The sequence below is a fragment of the Drosophila montana genome, unplaced genomic scaffold (genome assembly GCF_035044405.1).
Source record: "Drosophila montana isolate Dmon_TW-CO22-7 unplaced genomic scaffold, ASM3504440v1 contig_3083_1, whole genome shotgun sequence".
In the NCBI taxonomy this organism is placed as follows: Eukaryota; Metazoa; Arthropoda; class Insecta; order Diptera; family Drosophilidae; genus Drosophila; species Drosophila montana.
The window spans coordinates 160269-184909 of NW_026997957.1; the positions used below are offsets into that span (position 1 = coordinate 160269).

At 40.2% G+C, this 24641-nt stretch overlaps 1 protein-coding gene across 6 annotated transcripts in view; it reads left to right on the plus strand.

Moving 5' to 3' along the window:
• Dscam4 (Down syndrome cell adhesion molecule 4) overlaps window positions 1-24641 on the plus strand; it is a 58330-nt gene that overhangs the window by 23053 nt on the left and 10636 nt on the right. For all 6 annotated transcript variants that reach the window (XM_064685588.1, XM_064685585.1, XM_064685586.1 and 3 more), the window contains exons 6-19: window positions 4267-4343; window positions 4493-4682; window positions 9104-9269; window positions 15298-15388; window positions 15511-15598; window positions 15673-15821; window positions 15881-16004; window positions 18334-18461; window positions 19237-19373; window positions 20513-20655; window positions 21919-22080; window positions 22646-22790; window positions 23369-23805; window positions 23879-24032. In XM_064685588.1, the coding sequence (XP_064541658.1) occupies window positions 4267-4343; window positions 4493-4682; window positions 9104-9269; window positions 15298-15388; window positions 15511-15598; window positions 15673-15821; window positions 15881-16004; window positions 18334-18461; window positions 19237-19373; window positions 20513-20655; window positions 21919-22080; window positions 22646-22790; window positions 23369-23805; window positions 23879-24032 (2191 nt within the window). The remainder of the gene's footprint in view (window positions 1-4266; window positions 4344-4492; window positions 4683-9103; window positions 9270-15297; window positions 15389-15510; window positions 15599-15672; window positions 15822-15880; window positions 16005-18333; window positions 18462-19236; window positions 19374-20512; window positions 20656-21918; window positions 22081-22645; window positions 22791-23368; window positions 23806-23878; window positions 24033-24641) is intronic.

Genomic DNA, 24641 nt, shown 5'->3' on the forward strand with positions numbered 1-24641 from the left:
TTTTACGGCTCATTGGACAGCCAACTACAGTGAATGCCGGCAGACAAAAACAACAATTAGCACTGGCCATAAAAGCCTTGAATGCCATATAAAATGCCCAGTTGCGTAGATAAAACTCTCAAAGGAAGAGCTCACGACTCGTGACTCTTGGCTTTTGGGCTGCGGCTGCGGCTGCGGCTACGGCTGCTGCTCCGTTTAATTAACAGACTCGCACACAAAAACCGTGCAGAAAGAAAACAGTTGAAAGCGAAAACAAACAGACAAGTCGCCACCGCAAAGATCTTAGATATGTAAGGGTGCACCCGTAAGCCCCCCTCACACACACGCACACACACACACACACACACACACACACACACACACACAGACACACTCATATAGATACGCAGCCGTGGCTACATGCAAAGTTTCCACATCCGGCGGTCATTTTTCAGCAACTCAACAAAATGTTACGTATACGCCATGTCGCTGGCTTATTATACCCTGTAGCCATTTAGAAAATGAGTTAGAAAGGGGTGTATTGAACTTTACAAATGTCATAAAAAGAGCAGTAGAAGTTATCTATGATCCAACAGAGCATTAAATAAGTTTACAAAATCTTTGTTCAAGTCTGAGCTCGAATTAAGATCAAAAACCCTTCTTCCAAGCACTTTTTCATAAAGTCTGCTTAATGCGTTGATCAAGTACCTGATACAAGTTAACAGAAGTTGAATTATGATTAAATTGTGATTGACTTAAGCAAAACTATTTTATTTTTCAGATTCAGAATTACCTAGTTATTAAAATAACTACATGTTCAGGCTTAGGAGATCGTACGTGGAATAAGATTAAAATTCTCTACTTATTTCAATCTAAATGAGATATCAGATCGAAATATTAGACTTAAGTATATGCTTACGTATATAAAAACGTGTGCTGCGTACAGGGTATATGCTTGTCGTGCATGCACAACAAGAGCCACTTATTTTTTTTTTGCTTTATTTGCGGTCGCTTTGATTGTTTTTCCCTCTATGCGTGTGTGTGTGTGTTTGTGTTTGTGTGTGGAAAATGGTTGTATTTGTCTATTTGTCTTTTAGTTTTTTTTTTGTCGACCAATTTCTAGACGAGTGGCCGCAACGCTTTACGCTCGAACAATTTGACAGCGCGTAGATTTGGCGCAAAACGTTTTGCCTAATTTGCAAAAGTTGCCAGGCGATGTCGCCCCGGGCGAACATACACCCCCCCCCCCCCCGAAGCCGCCCCCCAACCCCGTCGCCTGACCACCGGCAGCTTCTAATTTCTCAGCTAATGTGTGTGTGCGAAGTTGACTTTTGTATGTTGGGCGCCTTGGCGTCTTTTGGGTTTTATTTAATTGCCAGCGCTTAGTTCGCGGCGTGCGTATCCTTGAGGTCCTTTTGGCATAAGTGCGCGTAATTAGCGCTAAAAAAAGCAACAACTACAACAGCGAGAAGAAGAAGAGGAACGAGCAGGAAACTTGACAAATTCTGCATACAATACAAAAAGTCGGAAAGTTTTCGTTCTGTCAGGCCAAGGACATGCCGCACAGCGACTGCGGCTGATGAATGATGCCACAAAGTTGCAACTTGGCTAGCACTTTTGCATTTGTGCAACACACACACACACACACACATGCACACACTTACACATGCACAACTACATTGTCTCCCTTTCTCTCGTCTCTGTCTGTGCTATCAAAGTTTTTGATTGAGCTACAAAGTTGCCCCGGTTGCAGCTCTTCCACCTGCCGCCCTTGTCGTCCGTCTGGCTGCTTGTGTATGAAACCTGCGTAATTTGTTCGTAATTAGTTGAATGCACATCGTTGAGCATGCCGCATGCCTCCCGCCTCCCTCCCTCCCTCCCCCCTCGTTGTGTTTGCAGTGCGCTTGGCTAGGCCATAATTTAATAGTTCGCTCGGCACAATAGCTGCAAATCAGCCAAAGACTGGCGCTACCAAAAGCATCTTTCCGCCGGCGCACATCATAAACATAAATTTGTGCAACAAAAAGTTTGCCACACACACACACACACACACACGCAGATACACTCAAAGATATACACACAGATAGACTCATACAAAACAAAGCGGAAATGAATTTCCGCCTAGAATGCAAGTGCAGCCTGCTCTCCCCCCTCTTTCTCCCCACTTTCCCCCCTCAGTTACATTGTGTGACGTCTATAAACTTAGCTTTCATGCTTACGGCTCCTGCCCAGCTGTCCTGTTCCTGTCCTTCCATGCAACACAATGTTGCCGCATGCCAACCCGCGCGCTCTGCCAAATGCAACTTGAAAGCTAGAAAATAAAAAATAAAAAAACTTTGCCTTTGCTTAAAATTCCAAACTATGCAGCAAAAAATAGAAAAAATATACAACAAAAAAAAAATTGCCAAAAAGCGAAAAAATAAAACTCAAGCCGAAGCAACTCGAGTCCTGCCCGGTTGCCGGCTGTCCTGTTTTGATCCTGTTTTGGTCCTGGCAGCAATACAAATAATGAAGATAAAGAGAAAAAATATATAGAAAACAAAATTTCACTAAACTCCACTGAAAACAGCAGCCGCGCTGGTCAGAGGAATTATAATAAAATGTTGTCACAAACTTTTTCAGTTGTTGTTTTTCTCGTTGTTGTTGTTCTTGTTGCAGCATAGAAAAACGTACAAAAATCGCACAAAAAAAAAGAAAAGAAAAACAAAATAAACTCCCAAATAATAACAACAACTTTTCAAATTAAACTTTATCCAATTTTAGCATATTAAAGTTGGGCAAACAAAAACCAATTCGTGAGCGGCATTTAAAAGAGTTTCCACACACACACATACACACACACAGACACAACACACACACCCTCGCATTTATACAGTTAGTTTTTAGGCTCTGCTGTAAGAAGCTTAAATTCGAAAACATTTGGCGAAACGCATTTTCCAAATATTTTTCGGGCGAGGCGTGCAGAAAATTGCCTTTGTCCATCTTAATTAATTTACAAATGCCAACAGCAGGCTTTAAAAGGGGAACTGTGGGGTCGTGGCGGGGGGGGGGGGGGGGAGGCGGGTGTTGAATGCGGTTACCAGAGCTAGGCGCTCGTGGTAAGCATGTGACAACAGCTGCGCACAGTGGTACAAAACAATTCAAAGAATTGTCGACCATAAAAAAAAAAAAATAAATAAACAAAATAAATATTTGGCACACATAATATTTGAGAAAAGTAATTTTTTTAAACAACCTCATAAAATTCTTTAAATATTTCAAATACTAAATAATTCCGAAAAAATAGCCAAAAATAATATATTTTCAATTTTAACTAATTCATTTTTTCATAAAATACCAAATATATTTCTTGAATATAAAAATCGCCAATCAAAAAATATTTTCGATTTCAACTAAAGAGCTCTAGAAATTTTTTCAATATTTTTCAACACTAAATTAATTTTTCCTGCATATGCAAAAATACCAAATAAAATACCAAAAATATATTTTGCATTCAAACTGAGTAATTTTTAAGGAAAAAGTACTGGAAATTCTTAAAGCATGTTTAAATATTTGCGGTATTTTTACATACAAAATATTTATTTACCTGTATATATAAAAAAATAAGCCATTAAAAACTTACTGCCACACTTTCTAGAAATTCTTTAATTATTAAAAACATTTTCCAGCATATTTAAGATGCAATTTAAAATATATTTTCAATTTGGACAAAGTAATTTTTTCCAATAAGTTCTTGAAATTCTTGGCAATACAACAACACTCACACTTTTAAGTATGGCAGCCACATGTTGTAATTCCAACAATTTGAGCACTCTCGTACCACTGTGCAGCGAGCGGGCTCAGTTTTAGGATCCTTGTCATTCTTAATTTTGGCCTCTGCGCTGTTGGCTGACGTGAGAACAGGCAAAAAAAATCTTCAACTCAAATTGCCGCTACCAATTTTTAATGGTTCTGTGACAAACGGTCACACTTTTGCCAAGTGTCACAATGTCCTGGACATGATTTGTGTGTGTGTGTGAGTGTGACAAAGGACTTCGATATGGTGTGTGTTGGCGGCGCCTGTTTAATGTGCGACATATTTTGGCTGTCAGGCAACGGCGAGCGAACCTTTTTGGGGCGAAGGTCCTTTTTTATGAGCTGCAGCCCAACAATAAAAATTAAACAAAAAGGATTTGGGCTTATAAAAACGTAACATAATTGTTTGTCCTTACGCCCGACAGCTGCACAATATATAAAATATATATAATTTGAAAGCTAACAAAAAATATTGCTGGCCATTTGTTACAGTTGTCAACCAGAAGTACACGGTGCAGGTGCACGACGAATACGTGATGACGGGCAACACGGCGGTGCTGAAATGTCAGGTAAGCCAAGCAGACGGCTCCAGGTGGAGCTGCTAGCGCTCTTCGGGATCTCTGCCACTCAGCCACAAAATGCACTTTAACACGCAAATTAAATTTAACTCGAGCTGATCAAATTTGCTTAACTCTCCGTCTCCCCGCTCACCTGGCAGGTGCCCAGCTACATGTCGGAATTTGTAATGGTCACCGCCTGGGTGCAGGACACGGGCATGCATCTGTATCCAAACACGGACATTGGCGGCAAGTACACGGTCCTATCCAATGGCGAATTGTACATAAATAATGCGGGGCCCAATGATGCGTACAAAAGCTACACATGCCGCACTGTAAATAGACTGACAGGTACGTGATAATCACATTTTCAGCTTAATCGTCCAGTCAGCAATGCTCCACTGCATCCTTCCTGCATCCCTTCCTCTCTTCTGCTGCTGCTGCTGCTGCTCCAGCTGGTGGCAAGCTCTGTTGCCACATAATTAAGTTGAATTAATTAGCAGCTTGGGGGGCATGGCTTGCTATGAAAGTTATACCCGGCTTATAACTGGGACAATATTAAAATTGAATGCCATCAACTTGGTATTTTGTGAAATTGCTTTTCATCAGCTTTTTGTGCAGCAAATAGAAAAGTTTTGCCCTACTCTCAAGTAGGTCGAACATTAAAATTTGGTTGCATAATTGAGGTTATCTTTAGTTAAGCTATTGAATATGCATAGGAAATTGAACTTCGATTTTCTTTTTGTATAAGCTTTGAGCTAGGAGGAAATACAGCTTTTGCAACACAAAGTACTGCAGGTTCCATTGTGTTACCAAAAGCTTGCTTTAACCCCACATAATTTTATCTATAAGCTTTAATTTGTTAGTTCATTAAATTTATTATAATATAAATATCAGAAATATCAGATATATACTATTTTTGACCCATACTGTCTCTGCACAAAGGAAAACAAAAAGTAAAAAGTTAAAAGACTTTGGAAAACGATTGTAAACAATCTTTTCTTTTTCGTCTGTTAATTTACAAGACATATTTTAAACATTCCAATTTGAGATTTCACGAAGTATGTTAAATAATATTTTCTATTTAAATGCAACTTTTCTATTTTCATTTTGATTAATTTCAAAACGGGTTTTCCATTTAACCTAATATGCTTACAATTGGAAATGGATAAATAGGGTATTATGTTTTGGTGTAAATGTCATAAAGTATATATATTCTTGATCAGCATAGCAATAGCCGAGTCGAATCAGCCATGCTGTCTGTCTGTTCGTCCGTCTTTCTATAGGTTCGTATGTATGAATGTATGAAACCTATAAGATCTAGAGACTTGAAATTTTCAATGTAGGTCCATAATTTATACCTGCCCGCGCAGCACAAGTTTATCCCATAATCGATAACTTTCCCCGTTTCTAAGCCATCGATAAAAATCTATAACAAAATACTGTTCTTTTAGCAAATCGCATAGGTTTCAAGAACTACAATCACCAAATTTTACATGTAGCTTATAGAATGGTATATACAGATAAAATATCGCACATCCAATCCTAGCGTGAGCTGCATTTGGTAACTGTAGAAACAGGGTGTCTCCTAGTCGGGCACTCCCGTTTGAGTTTTTTTGTCTGGTCGTTAGTTCTTGTAAAATTTTGGCATAGTTTTAATTAACTTTAAGCTTTTAGCAATGCAAACGTTATCATTATTATAAACTTCTTAGTTATTTTTGAGTTACCATAAATTCTTTTTAAGTTCCGTTTTTAATATGTAAACTTGGCCTTAAGTTTCTTCAGTTTTCATTTGAAATGCGCCAAATTCCTTTGTGTATTACGCAGTGTTATCTTGTTTTACCATCAAGAACAGCAAATTATTTGCACAACAATTTGTTGTTGTTGTTTTTGTGTGTGCGCGTGTGTATGTGTGTGTGTGTGTGAATATCTGAAGTTTATAGTTTATAGCTGTTGTCCAAGTCAATTTCAGTTTTGTTGTGCATAATTTATGATGTGTGACATTCAATCGCCGGCAAAGAAGGGCCAATGCGCCAGGGAGCTGCTGCCAGAGCAAAGCCAACTGCAGACGCACACAAAGATATATATAGAGAAAGAGACAGCGAGAGTAGAGAGAGAGACAGAGAGAGAGAGAGCAAGATAGAGATGAATTGTATACGTGAAGAGATCTTTTTGTTGCGTGTATCTTGTGCTTATTTGAAGTTTATTGTGTGTGAAAATACGCTTAAGCTGAATTTCTATTAGCCTTTTGTGCGCACATAACACATCATCAATCAATACGATAAAAGTTTATGCTCCCCTCCTTGCTTGTGTGCCTGTGTGTGCGTGTGTGTGTGTGTGTGCCTGGGCAAAGTTTGTTCACAGTTCGCTGCAAGTTTAATTTGTTTTTTCCTTTAGAAACCAGCTGACCCCTGGCTTGTGCTCTTCTGATTTCTCAAGCACTTGTTGAAATTTAAAAAAGAAGTATTTATACATATATATACTTTCAATTAATCGGCCATTGTTGTAGCGCACAATTTGGCCTTAAGTTTTTGGCCAAAAACCGCAAAAGCCGCAACCAAAACCCAACCCAATTTTTGGCATTTCGAGTGTGCGTGCGAGTGTGTGTGTGTGTTTGTGTGTAAGCCGCCGCATATTAATTACCAGTGCACTACACATAACCAAGGCTAAACAATGCCCATTCAAGTGACCAACACACAACACACATACACACTCGCACACAAACAAGCACACAAACAAGCGCACACACACACTCGCAGTCGGACATTAAAAACTGCTTAGAGTGCACTCATTAAAAGTGTAACATGAAACAGTTCTGGCTGCTGGCCAGAGAGCTAGCTGGTCATAACTAATTCATTTAACAAACACACTCACAGACAGATACATACACACACAGAAACACACATATACACACACACAGGCATGCACATGAGCTACGCTTAATTTAAGCGCGGGCTTTACCTGGCGCGCACAAAAGTAGGCAACAGTTTTTGTCTCTCTCTCTCTCTGTGTGTGTGCTGTGGGCTGTGGGCTATGCTGGCAGCTATGTCTATGCTATGCTGGCAGCGCATAATTACAATTTAAACCAAAAATCCATTTATTTTGCACAATAACGGGCACAACAATGGCGGCTAACAATAATACGACTGCTAATGCACAATGGAGCAATGAGACAGGAGGGAGGGGCGTAGAGGGGGGGGCTGTGCAAGGGCAAAGGGCTGTACCTGATGATGATGTTCGAGTAAAATTATAAATTAAATTGCGCAGCACCAACAGAGGCAGACAGAGCGAGAGAGAGAGAGAGAGAGAGACAGACAAAAAGAGTGTGAGAGAGAGAGAGAGAGAGAGCGTGAGTGCAAGGACAATAGACCGAACATTGGAAACAGATTTTGTTGGCCCAATGGCCCACTAAACGCGCTCCTGGATTAGATGTCATATTGGATTAACACAAATAGAAACGAATGCGACCACATGCTTTAAAGCAGCTGCCATTTAAGTCCATAGTTGCAGGTCGGCAAGGTCACAAAGTGAGGGGGAAAATAAATAAATAATTAAATAACACACATTAAATAAAGCTAATATAAGTACAACTTAAATACACTGCCAGAAATACTATGTTATTGAATAACAACAATTGATCTAAAAGATAAATGCTAAAACTCTTAAAAACTGTTCTTAAACCAATTCTACTTTTTGATCTACTCTATTCTGTTGTCACAGTGTGACCAGCTGTGATTAGATATTTCTAGATATAAATTCTTCTTAATATACGTAGAAAATATTGACTTGATAAGGTCAAAGGCAAAAACTGAAATTACAGGATCTGTGTAAACTATACGAGCATCTACATCCAAAATTTTCGACTCCAGCGTTTTATAGCTACGAGATTAGCTAAAAAAATGAGTTATCGGTTCTTATCGATATCAGCTAAACGGAGCGAGTTATCGATTACGTGACTATCGCAGCTTAAAGTCTGTAGCTATTGTGCTAAAGCTCGAGATGCCATCTTCTTCTAGAGATGTGCTCAAGATACAGAAGGCGTTATCGGTTCTTATCGATTTCAGTTAAACGAAGCGAGTTATCAATTACGTAAAACAAACTATCCGAAGATTGTAGCTATTGTGCTAAAGCTCGAGATGCCATCTTCTTCCAGATACGCGTGCACAGAAAACATTATACGATTTGTATGCTCTTGTAGAGGGTATTATAATTTTGTCATGAAATGTGTAACGCATAGAAGGAGATATCTCCGACCGTGTTGATATAGTCATGTCTATTTCTTCGCCTGTCTGTTTCTATCTGAACTTGTTTCTATGTTCCCCTTAAAGTTGTCCGTTTTAAACGAAATTCCACCTTAAATTTATCACTGCAGATTTGTATGGAGTTTTCTATAGATATCCAAAAATACATATATTCATTTGACACTCGACACCTTTTTCGAACTGAGCCTAAGGGCAGGGTATTATAATGCGCATGCATAATAAAGCAGGCAAAAGTGTATCCTGCTTCCGGTCTGACCCTGCTGCTGACCTCCCTGGCGCACGCAATCAACTTGATTGCTTTTATTTACTTTTAATTAATTAAAAAAAAGTATGTATACCATATATATATAAATTGATGTGCTGCCATCAATTTGGCAAAGAAGCCGCGCACTTAAATCTAACCAAAAAGCGCGTCGCGCTGTCAGCTGCCACTTGTTAAAATTGCCAGACACATGTTTACCTTTAACCATTTGCGTTTTCTCTTACTTTTGTTTTTTTCGTTTTCTGCAGGTGAAATACAAATTTCGACATATCCCGGCCGCATTATTGTCACAGAGCCCAAGGGCATGGTACAGCCGCGCATTAACGTCGAGAAGCATTCGATGCGGCATGTCGTCCTTAATGGCCAAACAACGTTGCCGTGCATTGCTCAAGGACATCCGGTGCCGACATATCGGTGAGTAGCCAGCAAAAAAACAAAAAAAAAACAAACAAATAAGATTATCAACCAATCAATAAGATCGTACCGACTGCGTAATACGCTTTCTTTTTGCTTAAAGCAGACTAGCTGTTAAATTTGTAGAGGGATATCAATCTTGTTGATATGCCACGCCCTTGCCAAACCTTAAAGGAGCTCATCTGTAGTCTAGTTTAGTTGGGTGAACTATGGAAGATATAGATTTGCCCGATTTTCCACTTGTATATATATGTGTATATAATCTCAGGTCAGATGGACTCTTGGACATTGCCTAAAACGAATATACTTCTTTGACTCTTTCAACTTGTATTAAAACACACACACACAGACACAGACAGACACACAGACACCCCGTGGCAACCGCGAATATTTTTTTCTCGTGTCACAGGTCACATCTGGCGGAGGGGTAAGGGGAAGGGGGCGTGGCTGAGTGCGGGGTCGCGCACACACAGTTGCCGCGCATTTTATGACACAATGTGAAATATTTAGCACGCTCCCCCCAAAAAAAAAATAAAGAAAACAAAAATAAAATAAAGCAAAAAGTGTGCGCAGAAAAAAAAAAGTGGAAAACATAATAAAAATGTCAGGCAAATTGTCAAATGTGAAAGCTCACCGAAAAATGCAGCAGGTTGTGTGAAAGTGTGTTATGGATAGTTAAACAAGCAGCAGCAGATATTTAACATAGAAATTGCTGTGTCACGTTCGCGCAGCAAAGATACAGAGATTGAACATACATATATTGAGCATATACAAATATATAAATCCTAGATATACTTTAAAAGCAATACCAAGTTTCCGAGCGGGGATTTGTGTACCAAATTCCTGTGCTTGGGGTGGGTTATATAAGATCAAGACCTAAATATGTGTTGAAATTTTTAAAATTTAAGAATGAAGTCAATATTTGAATACAGGAGAAAAATTAAGGAAGAAGTCGCTGTATGTGTATACACAAATAAATAAGTCGAAAAAAAGTTTATTATATTAATAAACATTAATAAAATCCATAAAAATAGCTGCAGTAGAGGAAAAAGGATCTGAAAGTAAATTTAGTAGAACTTCCGTAGATCTTTTAGAAAGCTTATAAAATATAAAATAAATAGAAAAAAGAAAGACATTCATCTGCACGCCGAAGATTCTATACCCTTGCAGACATACAGCAGATGTGAGAGTCTCTACAGAAAGTCTACTTTTTACTAATTGCTCCTAGAGGCTTTATTGAAGACATGTTAGTAAAACTAGCCATAGGTGCGCTTAGAAACAATAGATATCTTGAGAAAATAAAAACAGTTTTTCTATAAGAACTTCATTTTGCGATCGATCCTACCTATGACAGCTATATGATATAGTTATCCGATGTTGATAAGATTATGAATATATATGAGGGGCATCGTGAATCTAATAAATGCCGAGTTTACCCAAGATATCTTAAGAAACCAAAGAGTTTTCCATACAAGGGCCTACTTTTCGACCGATCGTTTCTATGGCAGCTATGTGATATAATAGTTCGATCTGGTTTCAACATCATCAGAAAGACGGACCTATGCAAAGTTGAAAGACAATAGCTTTAAAACTGAGAGACTAGCTCGAAGGCAGACGTAGAGAAGGACATGGCTATATTAACTCTGCTGTTGCTATACGGATCAAGTATATATGTTATATAATTTATGGGGTGGAAGATGTGTTCTTTTATGCGTTACACATTTAAGGACAAATTTGTAATATGATTCTCTAAACGGAATCTCTACGACATAGAAGCTCTGAGGATTAAGAAGCTATACCCAATCCTACTATACCCCAAGAGGGTATCATATATATGTATATACCTGTATCTATCTGTTAAGAGTATTATAATTTTGTCATGAAATGTGCAAAGTATAGAAATATACATCTTTTTCTTTCGCTCGTTCCCATATCAGCTATTTATATCCCATTTATATTCAAGACACCTCCAAGGCGCTCGACTTTAAGGATATTTCAACTTCACTTTTCCGCAAACAAAAAAGTCTAGTATATGATTTTATTATAACAATTTGACAGCTCAGTTGCTCGGCTCAATTCATAACGTGTGTTCTCACACAATATTCGAGCATGTTCTGCGATTAAACGAGCTCCTTTCGCTCCACACCCCCCCCCCCCTCCCCTTCCCCTGCTGTCGCTCTGCCGCCCTGGGGCGCTGTCTAGCTTGACTTTCGACACGATACATCAAATATTGTTTATTGAGCCACTCGAAACTCTTGTCACAATCGCTGGCATTCATCTGGCAGGAGTCTTTGAGGCGTTATGGAGATTTCCCCGGGGCCAGTTCAAACAAATTTCTTTGCCCACTTTTATTTTTTCTGTTTTTTCTGTGTGTCAAGCACAAATCAATCAAATGAGCAACGTTTATGGCCAAAATGGCAAATTGCTTGCTGAACGGCCCCGTTCAAGTTGAAGGACAGCTCGTCGAAGCTGCGCTGGCACAGGTAATCACAGGACACAGGATACTTGCCACTCGTCCACTCGGCCACTCGTCCACTCGGCCACTTGGCTCATCATCATGGCAAATGCTCGAGTGCTAAAACATGCATTGCTTTTTATGGTGGCCGCCAGGACGCAATGTAACAGGATAATGGGTCATTGTAGCTGCTTGGTGGTGTCCTTCGTAGTGCATGCATAAAGGATGCGCCAGGATACGCCACGTTATGCGCTGTTGCCGCTGTCACGGCGCATATAAACCAAAAGTACCCTGCCAGAGGGTATTTTAAATGGGTCATGCAGGAAGGGGACTTTTTTTTGACTATATCTGAGACTGATTAAGAGACTTATTATATCTCTCTATATATATATATATATTCCTGCTTGATAAACAGACCTAACAGACTTCTTAAATTGAACATAGATATTCTTGAAGAACTCACATCAACAGATATGTTCTTTAGCTGCAGACATTGTATATATGACATTTGTGAGCGGATCGTCCTACTATAGCCTATAGCTATATGTAACCTACAGCTGACCTGAGAACGATCGATTTAAAGTTGAGCTCTTGTTAGAAGAATCTATTTGCTTTTTAGATATTTTAATCAGACTTCGAGCTATAAACATATCAGCAACACATTATCAACAATAGATTACTCTATCAAATATCTCCTAAAAAATTTAATCGGTCAGAATTAGAGTTCTATAAATAGTCAATATTTTAAATATGGTTTAAACCAAGCAAATGTTGAGCTGAAACAAAACCAAGGCATAAAACACCTTAGGTGCCAGCCAACTTTATTAGATATTCTATACTTGATATTCTAGGCCGCATTTTGTATTTGAATTTATTTACGGCTTGAAATATTTTCAGTACAACGGGCCATGGTAAAAAAAAATGTAATTAATGCATAAAAATGTTGTAAATATAAAGCAAAGCAGGAGTTGAGGCCAAACTTGAACAAACCGAAACCTAAATTAGGTAATTGGCTTGAAGCCTGAAACAATCAAAAGAATATTTCTTGTTGGCTTTGCAGCACCGATATATCCACATATCTCATATAGATGAAATATGTCAATCAGTGAAAAATAGGATTTGGATATATAGAATTTTCTAGCTTTATGTTTTTTAGGGCATCATAAATTCGACATGCCGAAAATATAGCTGCCCGCTGGTTTTGTTTGCTATTTGATGTCGCCTGCTGAGCGACGACCAAGACCAAGACGACAACAACAACAACAACAAAAGCCACAACAACAAAAGGAAACAACAACAAAAGCAACAACAACAACAACATTTGGTTGCCAGCGAGGCGACAACAACGCCAACTTTTGTTTTGTGCTCTGCGGTCTGCTGCTCTGCTCTGCTCTGCTCTGCTCGGCTGCTGCCGTTGCAGCTGCATTGTTTTGCTGCAAGGTCCGTATCCTGGTTGTCCCGCGGTGCTGCTTGCCGCTTGCCTCTGCTCATAAATGTTTAAATATTTGCCATGTTGCATGACGCGGTTGCGGTTCGCCTCGTCTTCTGTTGGCATAGAAATATTCTGGGAAATCATTTTTTATTGCATAGTTTTTCGGCGCCCGCGCACCTTTTGTTCGTGCCCCTCGCATATAGTATATATATGTATTTCGATTATATTGCTGCATATGGCTGAGTTGCTTGACGCATTTTACCATGATTTTAATTAAGACAAAAATGCCCAGGCAACTCGCATATGCAACCTGCAATTTGCAACGTGCCACGCGCCGCGCACCGCATGCCATAAGATGCGATACGCACTCAAGTGCAATTAAAGCCAAATTAAAATCAATAACTTGATTTAAAATGCACAATTCGCATTGCTGCTGGTTTGGGGCCAAGGGGCTGACGAGCTGCAACAGCATCAGGGGGCAGCAACAGGGGGCAGGGGCAGGGGCAGACGTCCTTGCAGCATCAAACAGATTATGGCACGCGCTTGCGAAATGCGTTTCGCTGTTGTTGATTTTCGCAATTGATATTTTTACAGCATTCAAATTAAAAATAATCAAGAAAAATATGAAAACGGATTGCATTTTTCCCAACGTACAAAACGAAGTGGAAATGCTCTTTAATTGGAAAATTTGCGAAAAACTTGCAAATTGGCAGCAATCTTCAGTTTCAGAGAGGGAGTGAGAATGGGAGAGAGAGGGAGAGGAGGAGAGAGAGGGAGAGGAGGAGAGAGAGGGAGAGGAGGAGAGAGAGGGAGAGAGAGGGAGAGAGAGAGAGAGAGAGAGAGAGAGAGAGCGAGAGCGAGAGAGGGAGAGGGAGAAAGATCGAAAGAGAGGGAGAGAGAAAGATAGTAAGACAGAGGGAAAGGGAGAGAAAACGAGACAGAGAACAAAATATTGATAGAGAGAAAGAGAGAGAGACTTAATAGCAATAATAAATAGGATATTTGAGGTCCAATTATTACCTAAATTTTGACTAAAAATAATGCTGCCAGATTTAGATGAAATATTGATCTAGAGACCAATCCATGAACAAAGATCCAAACCTCGTGAAAATCGGATGAGATTTTTCCGAGTTATAGGGTTGGGAAATGTCTATATATGAATCTTGGGGTAAGATTTTGACATGAATTTCGACTAAAAAATATGTGTTCAGATTTGAATGCCAGATTAATCTAGAGGGAAAACCATGAAGAAAAAGCCAAACCTCGTGAAAATCGGATGAGATTTGACCGAGTTATAGGGAAAATTTTGAGCTATGTCAATCTACGAATCGTGGGGGACGATTTAAGAATAATGTTAGAGGTAGAGGGGGATAGAGAGAGCGAGAAAGAATGAGACAGAGAGAGAGAAGATTTTTATTTATGATTTAAATGAGCTCTGTAATAAATTTAAATTAAAATAGATATTAGAGTTGAGTTTATATTGCAAATCGATTATTATCGATAACATTAGAGTCGTAAAAATCGATATCAAGCTTATAACAAGGCAAATAGAAATAAAAAGCTCTAATAACTCTCCTGTAAACACGGTTAAAAATAGGAGACGCTTTAAAAATTGATTGAAAAACAAACCCAGAGAAAAAGTCCTGCCTTTAAAGGCGCACATTATGTTGCATGTTGCACAAGCTTTGTCGGCCGTTGGGCATACCCCGAATGGGAAGAGTTTATCATAAATACTCGTTAAATAAGGCAATCGAAATGCAATCCTGATTGCGACGACCTTTCGTCCTGATCCGCACTCGGCGTCCATTCAACTGCAACACTTTATATGCTTATTTTTTATTAACATTAACCCCCTCCAACCCCCATCCCCCCGCCGGTCTGCACATTATTGAAGTGCGGTAATCATTTTGCAATACTATTGAAAATTATTGAATGCATTCTCGAGCTGCTGGGATTCGCTCAACAAGCGGGCAATCATCGGGGGCCACAGTGGGCAATTTTTATTGATAATGCAATCGACATATTAATTTGATGAAGACAACAAAGGAACGCTCAACTTTAATGAAATGAATCAATTGTTGGCCCTTTGTTTGGCTCGTTTGCTCAAAGTATCTTTGTATCTTTTCATTTGTATCTCTCAGCTGGTTCAAGGAGGAGAACGAGCAGCTGCTGCCGCTGCAGCTCAGCGAACGCATAACCATTGTATCTGCGGGTCTGTTGAAAATCACCAAGGTATGTGCGCTCCTCTATCTAACCATAAATCCCCCCCCCCCCCCCCATCACTCCTTTCCACCATGGTCGGCTGCAAAATGAAAGCCAAATATTATGATTGCCATTGATTTATGCCATTGCAGGCCCGTCTCGAGGACAGCGGCAAATATCTGTGCTGGGTCAATAATACGGCGGGCGAGGAGACCATCCAAGTGTCGCTCACGGTGACAGGTTTGTATCCGACCTCTGGGCCTGGAACCCCCCTCCCCCCGTATATGCTATGATAACTGGTTTTTCGCACACAGCTCCGTTGACCGCACATCTGCAGCCGCAGGTGCAGACCGTTGATGTGGACAAGGATGCACAATTCCAATGCATTGTCTCTGGCCATCCCGTGCACGATGTCAACTGGCTGCACGACGGCAAGCCCATATTGCGCGACAATCGCGTCGAGGTGGGTGCCTCTTCTCTCCCCCATCCCTCAAATCCCAACTAATCAAATAACAATTGCAGATACTCACCGATCCGGCGCGTCTGATCATCAAGAAGGTGCAAAAGGATGATCCGGGCATGTATCAGTGCTTTGTGTCCAACGAATGGGAGCAAATCCAATCGACAGCTGAGCTTCAACTGGGCGGTAAGTAATATTATTTGTCACAGCACATATATAAATTAAATAGCCACAAAGCCCATTTTCTATTTGTCATAAATTAACGCTTCCATGGCCATAAATGGGCGCACTTCTCGCCGCACACAGACAAACACACCCCGCCCCCCCCCTTCCTTTCTCCCCCCTCCCCCCGCGTGGGTGTTGCCAATTTGCTGGTTGCTCAAATCAAAAGCGAAATAAACGTCGCTTGATGACCGCAACAACCGCACAAATAAATGTTTGTCATAATTGCATTTCATTAATTTCTAATTTAGCAAATTGCTCGCATTTTGCAACAACAACCAAAAGCAACAACAAGAACAACGCGCAGCAGCCATAAAACGCAGGCTGGCAACTTAATTTTATTAGCAGCACTAAAATTCTAGCCATCAGTGTTGAGCAACAGCTGAGTGCCCGACTGAGTAGCTGTGACTGACAAAGAACGTTTGAAACTGTGTCTTCTAATCACGAGTGACAGGAGCAGTTGCGATATTAACTGTGACAGTCACAGTTTCGACATTAACCGTGACAGTCATAGTTAACAGTGACTCACAGTTCCAATAATACCCGTGACAGTCGCAGTTCCGATATAAGCCATGACAGTCGCAGTTCCACAGTTAACAGTGACAGTCACAGTTCTGGCTTTAACAGGTTAGATATATGTTAACCAGTTGAACATATATCTAAACAAATATTGACGTTAGACATATTCATAGTTAGTAACAGTATTCTAAAGAAACAGTTACTGTTTTCACTGTGACTGCAAAATGTGGCGCATCTCTAATAACCACATTCACTAAAACCCAAAGCACACACGCTCAGCTGCGCCTAGAGCCAAGCACATTGTTACATTCAGCAGCTCGGGGCCAAAACACACACGCACACTTACACACAAACTCACAAACTCACACGCACACTTACACTCACACACACACACACACACACACACACGAACTCAACTAGACAGCAGGCGGTTCAGATTCGCGCTTTGTCGCTTTTGGCGGCTTTGGCAACGTTTCTGATTTGCTTTTAGGCACAAACGGAAATTGATTTCGATATATTATTGGCTTGCTTACACCCCCAAACACACACACACTCACACACAAACACACACACACACACATATATGCTGTGGTGTTAAGAGCTGCTGCTGCTGTGCGGCGCAAGGCCCAACCACAAAATTGCGCCGGCATCCAACGCAGCGCCATTAAGCGGCCGGATATGGCAGCAATTGTGTCAACTGAGTGTGCCTCTCTCTCTGTGTGTGTGCGTGCGTGTGTGTGTGGCAGCTTATAACTGGCAATGTCGCCTTCGCGTAGATATTTTCATCGGGGAAATTCTTGTGTCGCTGTCGTTGGGCGGAAATTGATACAATTTTCATCAGCTGGATAACATTTGCTCGCTTGTCAAATGCATTTTCCGCTGCGCTCCTAAGGTCAAAGTCAAAGCAAATCTGAAAAAGCATTTTCCCAATCTGATTTTGATTGCAAGCAAAGCGCACAACATACAACATATCTAAATAAATATAAATGGAAGCAGAAGCAAATGTTATATGAGATTGGCTCTGCTGGGAGATGCACTTCCATTCAGCTGCTGGCAAATCGCACAAAATACACAAAATAAAAGTAGAAGCTGAAATTCATACAATTTGCTATATATGCACTTCAAATCAGCAGCTGGAAAAATCTGGCCTCTTCCATTTAGTCGATTGCGTGGCTCGGCTAGATTTATGTTTTAGATTTAATTGGATTTCTTAATGCAATTAAATTCTATTTTATTAAGTTATATCTATGCTTGACTGTAAAGTATATAAATACGAAAATTGAATTAATTAATTAAATTTGTAGATTTTAACAAAAATTTTGATGCCTATTTGTGCTAGAATTAATTTGCTAAATTTAAAATTTATCTATGAATATATCAGGGCACAAACCGCACAATATGAAAGGCAATATTCGTCCTAAATTTAAATTAATATCTCACATGAAATCTGCTAAAGAGCTGCATTTTAGGTTAATATCTCATATGAAACGTATTTAATAAACTGCAGTCAACACATACACACACACACACACATAAACACGCACACTCAAAAGCACACACACACTCTCAAACATACCTTAAAGCGCGCTCATTTATGAAATACCCTTTAACCAGCTGCAAGCTATGCAACATAAGGTTTAAGCCAAGTCTCCGACCCTCACACGCACACACACACACACACACACACAGAGAGAGCGAGAGAGAGAGAGCCTTAAGCACTAAATATATGCCATAGTCTAAACCGTATCACTATCTTTATCTCTGACTATTTTAGATGCTTCGCCGGAACTGCTTTATTGGTTTTCGGAGCAAACACTGCAGCCGGGTCCAACGGTATCATTGAAATGCGTTGCCACCGGAAATCCACTGCCGCAATTTACATGGTCTTTGGACGGATTTCCGGTAAGTAGGGCCACCACAGTTGCGCCCCAACTTGACAGCGTAAGAGAAGGGGAGGGGGCAGTGCTTGGGCTAAAGTTCACACACGTACTGAGCACTTACTTAGCAGCAGCAGCAGCATCAGCAGCAGCAGCAGGCGCAAGCGGAAATGCAGGCAGCGTTTCCGTTTCCGCAGCTATCGTCACATGCGAGCTGATGATGATGGAGTTGCTTGTGCCACACACACACACACACACACGCACACCCAAGAATATGCACAAATGTTCACGAAAAGCGTGAACAGCTAGTTTTTTCTTTTCTTTTTTTCCAGCATAGTTCTACCCCCCGCATGCCGACCCATGGCTTTTGCTTTGCTTTTCCTACACTTGATTCTTTCTTTTTATTTTACTTTCTTTTCAAGCATTTTTTTTTTGCTGTACTGCGCTCTGTAGTTCTTGGCCTGGTCCATGGCGCATTTTCAAGGATTTGTTTCGTTTATTTGCATAAATTTCCATTTTCTTTTTCCATTCACAGCAAGAGCAAGCGCTTGCCTTGCCATTGCCAGGAATAACCCCCCTCCCCCCCCCCCTCACACTCCTAAGCCTAGTGTAAATTTGATGCAATTTCAATCAATTCGATTTACATGAATTTTTTATAGTTGTTCTGCCGTTTTTCTTCAGAATTTTCTCACTCGCTGAATGAAAGAATTTCCTTTATCGTCTAATTGCCAAATATACAGCTATTTTTTTTTTGTGACTATATTTGATATATTTTCTGGTACTGCTTCTACTCCATATAGATACCAGACAGCTCTCGCTTTTTAGTGGGTCAATATGTTACCATACACGACGATGTCATCAGCCATGTAAATATCTCAAATGTCAAGGAGGAGGATGGCGGCGAGTACTCCTGCACGGCGCAGAACGCGATTGGCAAGTGAGTCGCTGTACTTCCATAAATAAAATACACACATACACATACACACATGCACACATACACACTCACACATACAGTTAAATATAAAAACCTGTGCTCTCTGATAGGGGTTAAAAAAATATTTCCATGCTAAATCATAAATTTAATTGTGGCATAGCATAGAAAAAACAATGTATAGACATGAAATGCAGCTAAACATTTTGCACGACTTGCAGATGCCCTGCAAATATTGCTATAAAAATACTCTAGTAACTGAGCTTAAAGTTGTTTAAAATGTTTTTTACTTAGCTAGCAAATAAACGCTTCCCTAACTGAAGCTTAAACTTATATTGTCAAAGCCTGCTAGTCTTTTTTAAATTCTTGAGAATCGCATAGTAGGGCGATAATTTTAAAAACGTTATTTTCTTAAATACGCAGCTCAGCGGGTCTTAGACTTGGTTTGACTTTGACATAAGAGAATATACAATCTATCACGCATCATGAACATACATAGACACATAAATATTATGCACATCCAATTTTCCAGCCAGGGCAGTGGATTATCCGAAAAGTGCGAATTCAGCAGATCGAGTACCAAGAAAATGGGTTATTATATTTTTTTTATAGTAATAACAATTTTTTGTGGGTTGAAAGAATTTTAAAGAAAATATAATGCTGCCTTGATTCAAGTTCGGAATTGGAATTTCAAGTTCGAATGGGTTAGGTTAAAATCGCTGGTTCAAATCCGACTAAAGCCTTGCCTTGTAAATTAACTGCTGTTACTATTCTAAATCTTTCTTCGACTTACAAATATGACGACTTAACATACCCTATGTTATGTGAATACCAACTGCATGCAATAGTGAACATATGCTGTGTTCCCTTACTCTAGGTTAGCATAGGGTATAAGAACAATGGAACCGCATTGTTTGCAGGCAAAAGCGACATAAAATTCAAACAATTTGTTGAGTCAGGCTTTTTAGCTGCGGCAACTGTGTACAAATGTTGCCCCACACACTCGCACACACACCCACACACACACACACACACACACACCCACACACTCCCACACACACAAGCATGCAGTTTTTTCCCACCCCTTCCCTGCCGCCCCGTTAAATGTTAGTTATGACTTGTGTATGTTTTTTATATCGCCGCAGGGTCTCGCATAGCGCCAAAGTGAACATCTATGGACTGCCTTACATACGGGAAATGCCAAAAATAACGGGAATCTCTGGCTCTGATTTGATTGTTAAATGTCCTGTGGCTGGTTATCCCATCGATAAAATACACTGGGAGCGCGGTAAGCAATTTATTTATTTTACTTTTTTTCCCCTTTATTTGTTTTATTTTAATTTTTTATGTACCGTCGCGCTGCTGCTGGTATTATTAAGTCCATTAAATCCAATACTTTAATTCCGCTTCGGCCCGTTTTCATCATTGTTGTTTGCGTTGCCTTTCGGCCAACGTTTGGTATTAAAAATCTCATGTTTGTTATTGCGCATATCAATGAATATTATTATTAAAACTACGGAAATGAATGCAGCTCGTTCCGTGCTCTGTGCACTTCAGTTTCCATTTTTTTAAAGCGAAATAAATTTGTAGTCTTTAGCCTGGACTAGGAAATGCCCTTTCTAGAGCTCAGAGTTTCACAACTTTGACTAAACTGAAACAATTTTTAGGCTCGTGGTCAGGCTCAGACATCTAATACACGATTTTCTAATCCTACATTTCTTTTTACTCGTACAAATCAGGCCGTTCAATCAACTCATTATTAATTTTCCCAAAACGGAGTTAATTTTAAACTTAAAATTTGTTGATTTCAATCTAGTTTTCTAGAGTTTTTCTAATCCAAAATCTTTCCACTTCGGACCTCAATTATCCGAGTTATGGACAAAAGTTTTTTAAAAATCGTATAATTTGAATATCTCGGGTAAACAAGGTGCGATTTTCGAGTGTTATACCTATTTTTATTCGTATAGATAAGGACTTTCAAAATTAGACAAATTTGTCAAATATAGCAAGGGATATTATCACAAGGTTTCTCAAAATGGGATAGGTTCTGAAATCAAAACTCCTTGATTACATTCTTAATTTTCAAGAGTTCAAAAAGACATATTTCCCTTTAAGATCGAACTATATTTAAATGAACAATCACTCTATAAGTTTCACTTTCCACCCATTTTCCGCCCAATATTAAAATTCACCCGTACCACACCCAATTTCACCCCGCGAAGCGGATTTGCCACAGTTACGCAATGTGAAACTTGTCAAAAAGAGGCGCAGCACATCTTGAATGCATTTCTACACAGATATTCGAAGAAAAGGATTTCAGTCTGCAAAAAAACAATACATGGAATACCCCTAGTCCACACATATTTCAGCTCTTTGTTTGCTATGTACAACATTTTTAAACGTTTGCGCGCAAAACAAATAAATAATAAAAGATTATAAATAGCCAGCCATAAATTGCGCAAGTTTGTTTTATGTGAGTGAAATTAATTGCCGGAAGTTTCGGGTATTTTCTTCTTTTCATATTATTTTCATGGCTCGCACAAAAAAAAAGATGGCCAAACCCTGCCCATAAATCGACGACAACGAGCCTATAACAATGGCACCTTAATTATTGAGCAGCTGCAGCGACTGGAGGATGCCGGCACGTACACGTGCATGGCACAAAACAAGCAGAAGCAGACATCCAGGCGCAACGTCGAGATCCAAGTGTTGGGTAAGTTTGCCGCGTGGCGTACGAGGCGTATGCGTAATATGCGATGCTCTCTCGCTCTCTATGTTTGTTGCTGTGCCAATATTCAAATTAGAAAGTTGCTGAAGCAGCAGCAACAACAACAACAACAACAACAACAGCAACTACAATGAAACTATTCCAATTAGAGTGGCAACGGAACTATGCAGCGACAGCCGCAGCAACTATTTCCAGCCTGCCAGCACTTTTTAATGCACAGTAGAACGTGCGGCACATTCTCGGTGGGGGCGTGCCACAATGAAGTCATTGACTCCGCTGCGCTGTGTCTCTGCTGCAGCAGTTGCTGCTGCTGTTATCAGTGTGGCAGCTGTTGCTAAGCCGCATTGATGGCCACGCCCACGCCGCCCCCATCCAGCACACGCCTTGATAATCACGATGGCTTTTGTGGCTTAAGCCAACTTGGCAATTGTTATGAGTTTCGTTTTCATGTATTTTGTTTTTGGCTGCTTAATGATATGCTCAATGTATGTTTATGTCCACTCACACACACACACACACACACACACATACACACACTTGCCTCTTGCAGTGCCGCCAAAAATCATGCCCATTCAGGCCATGACGAATATGCTGCGCGAGGGCATGCGGGCGGCCATATCCTGCCAGATACTGGAGGGCGATTTGCCGGTCAGCTTTCGATGGGAGCGCAATGGCAAGCCGCTTATAGGCACAGGGTAAGCCCCACACACACAGAAACACACAAACACACACACACACAGACACACACATCAATGTCTACACTCAGAGAAAAAGTCTAGTATGCTCAAACTATGAACTTGGTGAAAATTTCTTCGGTTATGCACAAACTTGTTATGAGAAGAACTGTCTTTTAGTCTACTTCATATTTTAATACTTACACTTGAATATAACATATAATATTATAATATCTTTAATATAGAGTATTTGAATATTACTTCAGGGAAAAATATTTTCTTATCAAAAGCTTGACTGTAAGTCCAAGAGAGAGAAAGGTTTAGTTCGCCTCGCCTTGGGCTCAATTCGTGTAGCTTTTTTTTCGTCTACATGAAACAAAGTTTTTGCCTCGATGCGCGATTTTAAGGGTTTATTTTTAAGCCCAGATAGTCACACTTAATTAAAGAATATTCAAAAAAAAAGTACTGTGAGTCTGGGAAGCAAACATTATAAACTCGAGCATAATCGAATTTAGAGCATCGTTTTTCGCTGAGTGTAGCAAATGCGAAAACAGTTTTCACTTATCACACACACACACAAACCGAAAATCCGACTGCAGCAATGAGGTGTTTCGCCGCCTGGACGAGTACTCGGCCAGTCTGGTCATCGAGCACATTGCCTCGGATCATTCGGGCAACTATACGTGCATAGCCAGCAATGTGGCGGGCACGGAGAGATTTACGGTGCCGCTGACAGTGAATGTGCCGCCCAAATGGATACTGGAGCCGAAGGATTCGAGCGCACAGTCTGGCACAGATGTGCTCGTGCACTGTCAGTCCGCGGGCTATCCCAAGCCGACAATAACATGGAAGAAGGCCATCGGGCCGACGCCCGGGGAGTACAAGGATTTCCTGTACGAGCCGAGCGTGCAGCTGTTTCCCAATGGCACCATCTACTTCAAGAAGATCAGCAAGGAGTCGCAGGGACACTTTCTCTGCGAGGCCAAGAACAACATTGGCTCCGGCGTCAGCAAGGTGATTTTCCTGAAAGTCAACGGTGCGTATGGAATTTTGTCACATACCTTTCGGTTATTTATGACACCTCCCCCCCTTCCCCCCCCCAATGACAGTGCCCGCCCATTTTCCAACGAAAACGAAACAAATCTCCGTGGCCAAGGGCAAACAGGTGCATGTGCAGTGCAATGTGCAGGGCGACAATCCAATTGACTTCAAATGGAAAATCCAGGCAACGCAACAGTATCTTGACGAGTCGCTCGATTCACGGTAAGTCTCGTTTACGCAACCACCTACAATTCCCCCCAAATCCCTCTCCCCGTCACGCCTGAAGCTAGTCTGTGGGATTTAACAGCACGCGACACTTGATTAGGTACAGCATGTCATTTGTGGGGACTTGAACATAAATTACTAAAAAATATATATATATACTAGCGAGTATTGCCCGGTCTTGTCCGTGGAACTTTTTGTACTTTAAATATATATATATTAGTTCTATGTAAAAAAAAATCTTTGACCCCCATTTCCACCAAAGAGGAATGGATTTTTCGAAAAGTGTGAAACACCCCTCAAATGATTTCGAGCAAAGATATTTGAAAATGAGTTTGAGGTCGATCAAATTGTAAACAAAGAAGTTTCATACAAACGTTTTTCGCGATTTTTCCACACATGCGGGTGGAATTGCCTAAAACTCATAAGACGGCTTAACGGTTAATCAAGACAAATAGCTTTTTTCTATATATAGAGATATAAACTTTATGTGCATTAGCATATATTCTCAAAAAAAAAATATAATTAATTTCATATTTTAATTTTTAGTTAATTAATAAATTAAAAAATTTAATAATTAGTCTCTTACGAAAAATTGTAATTCGATTT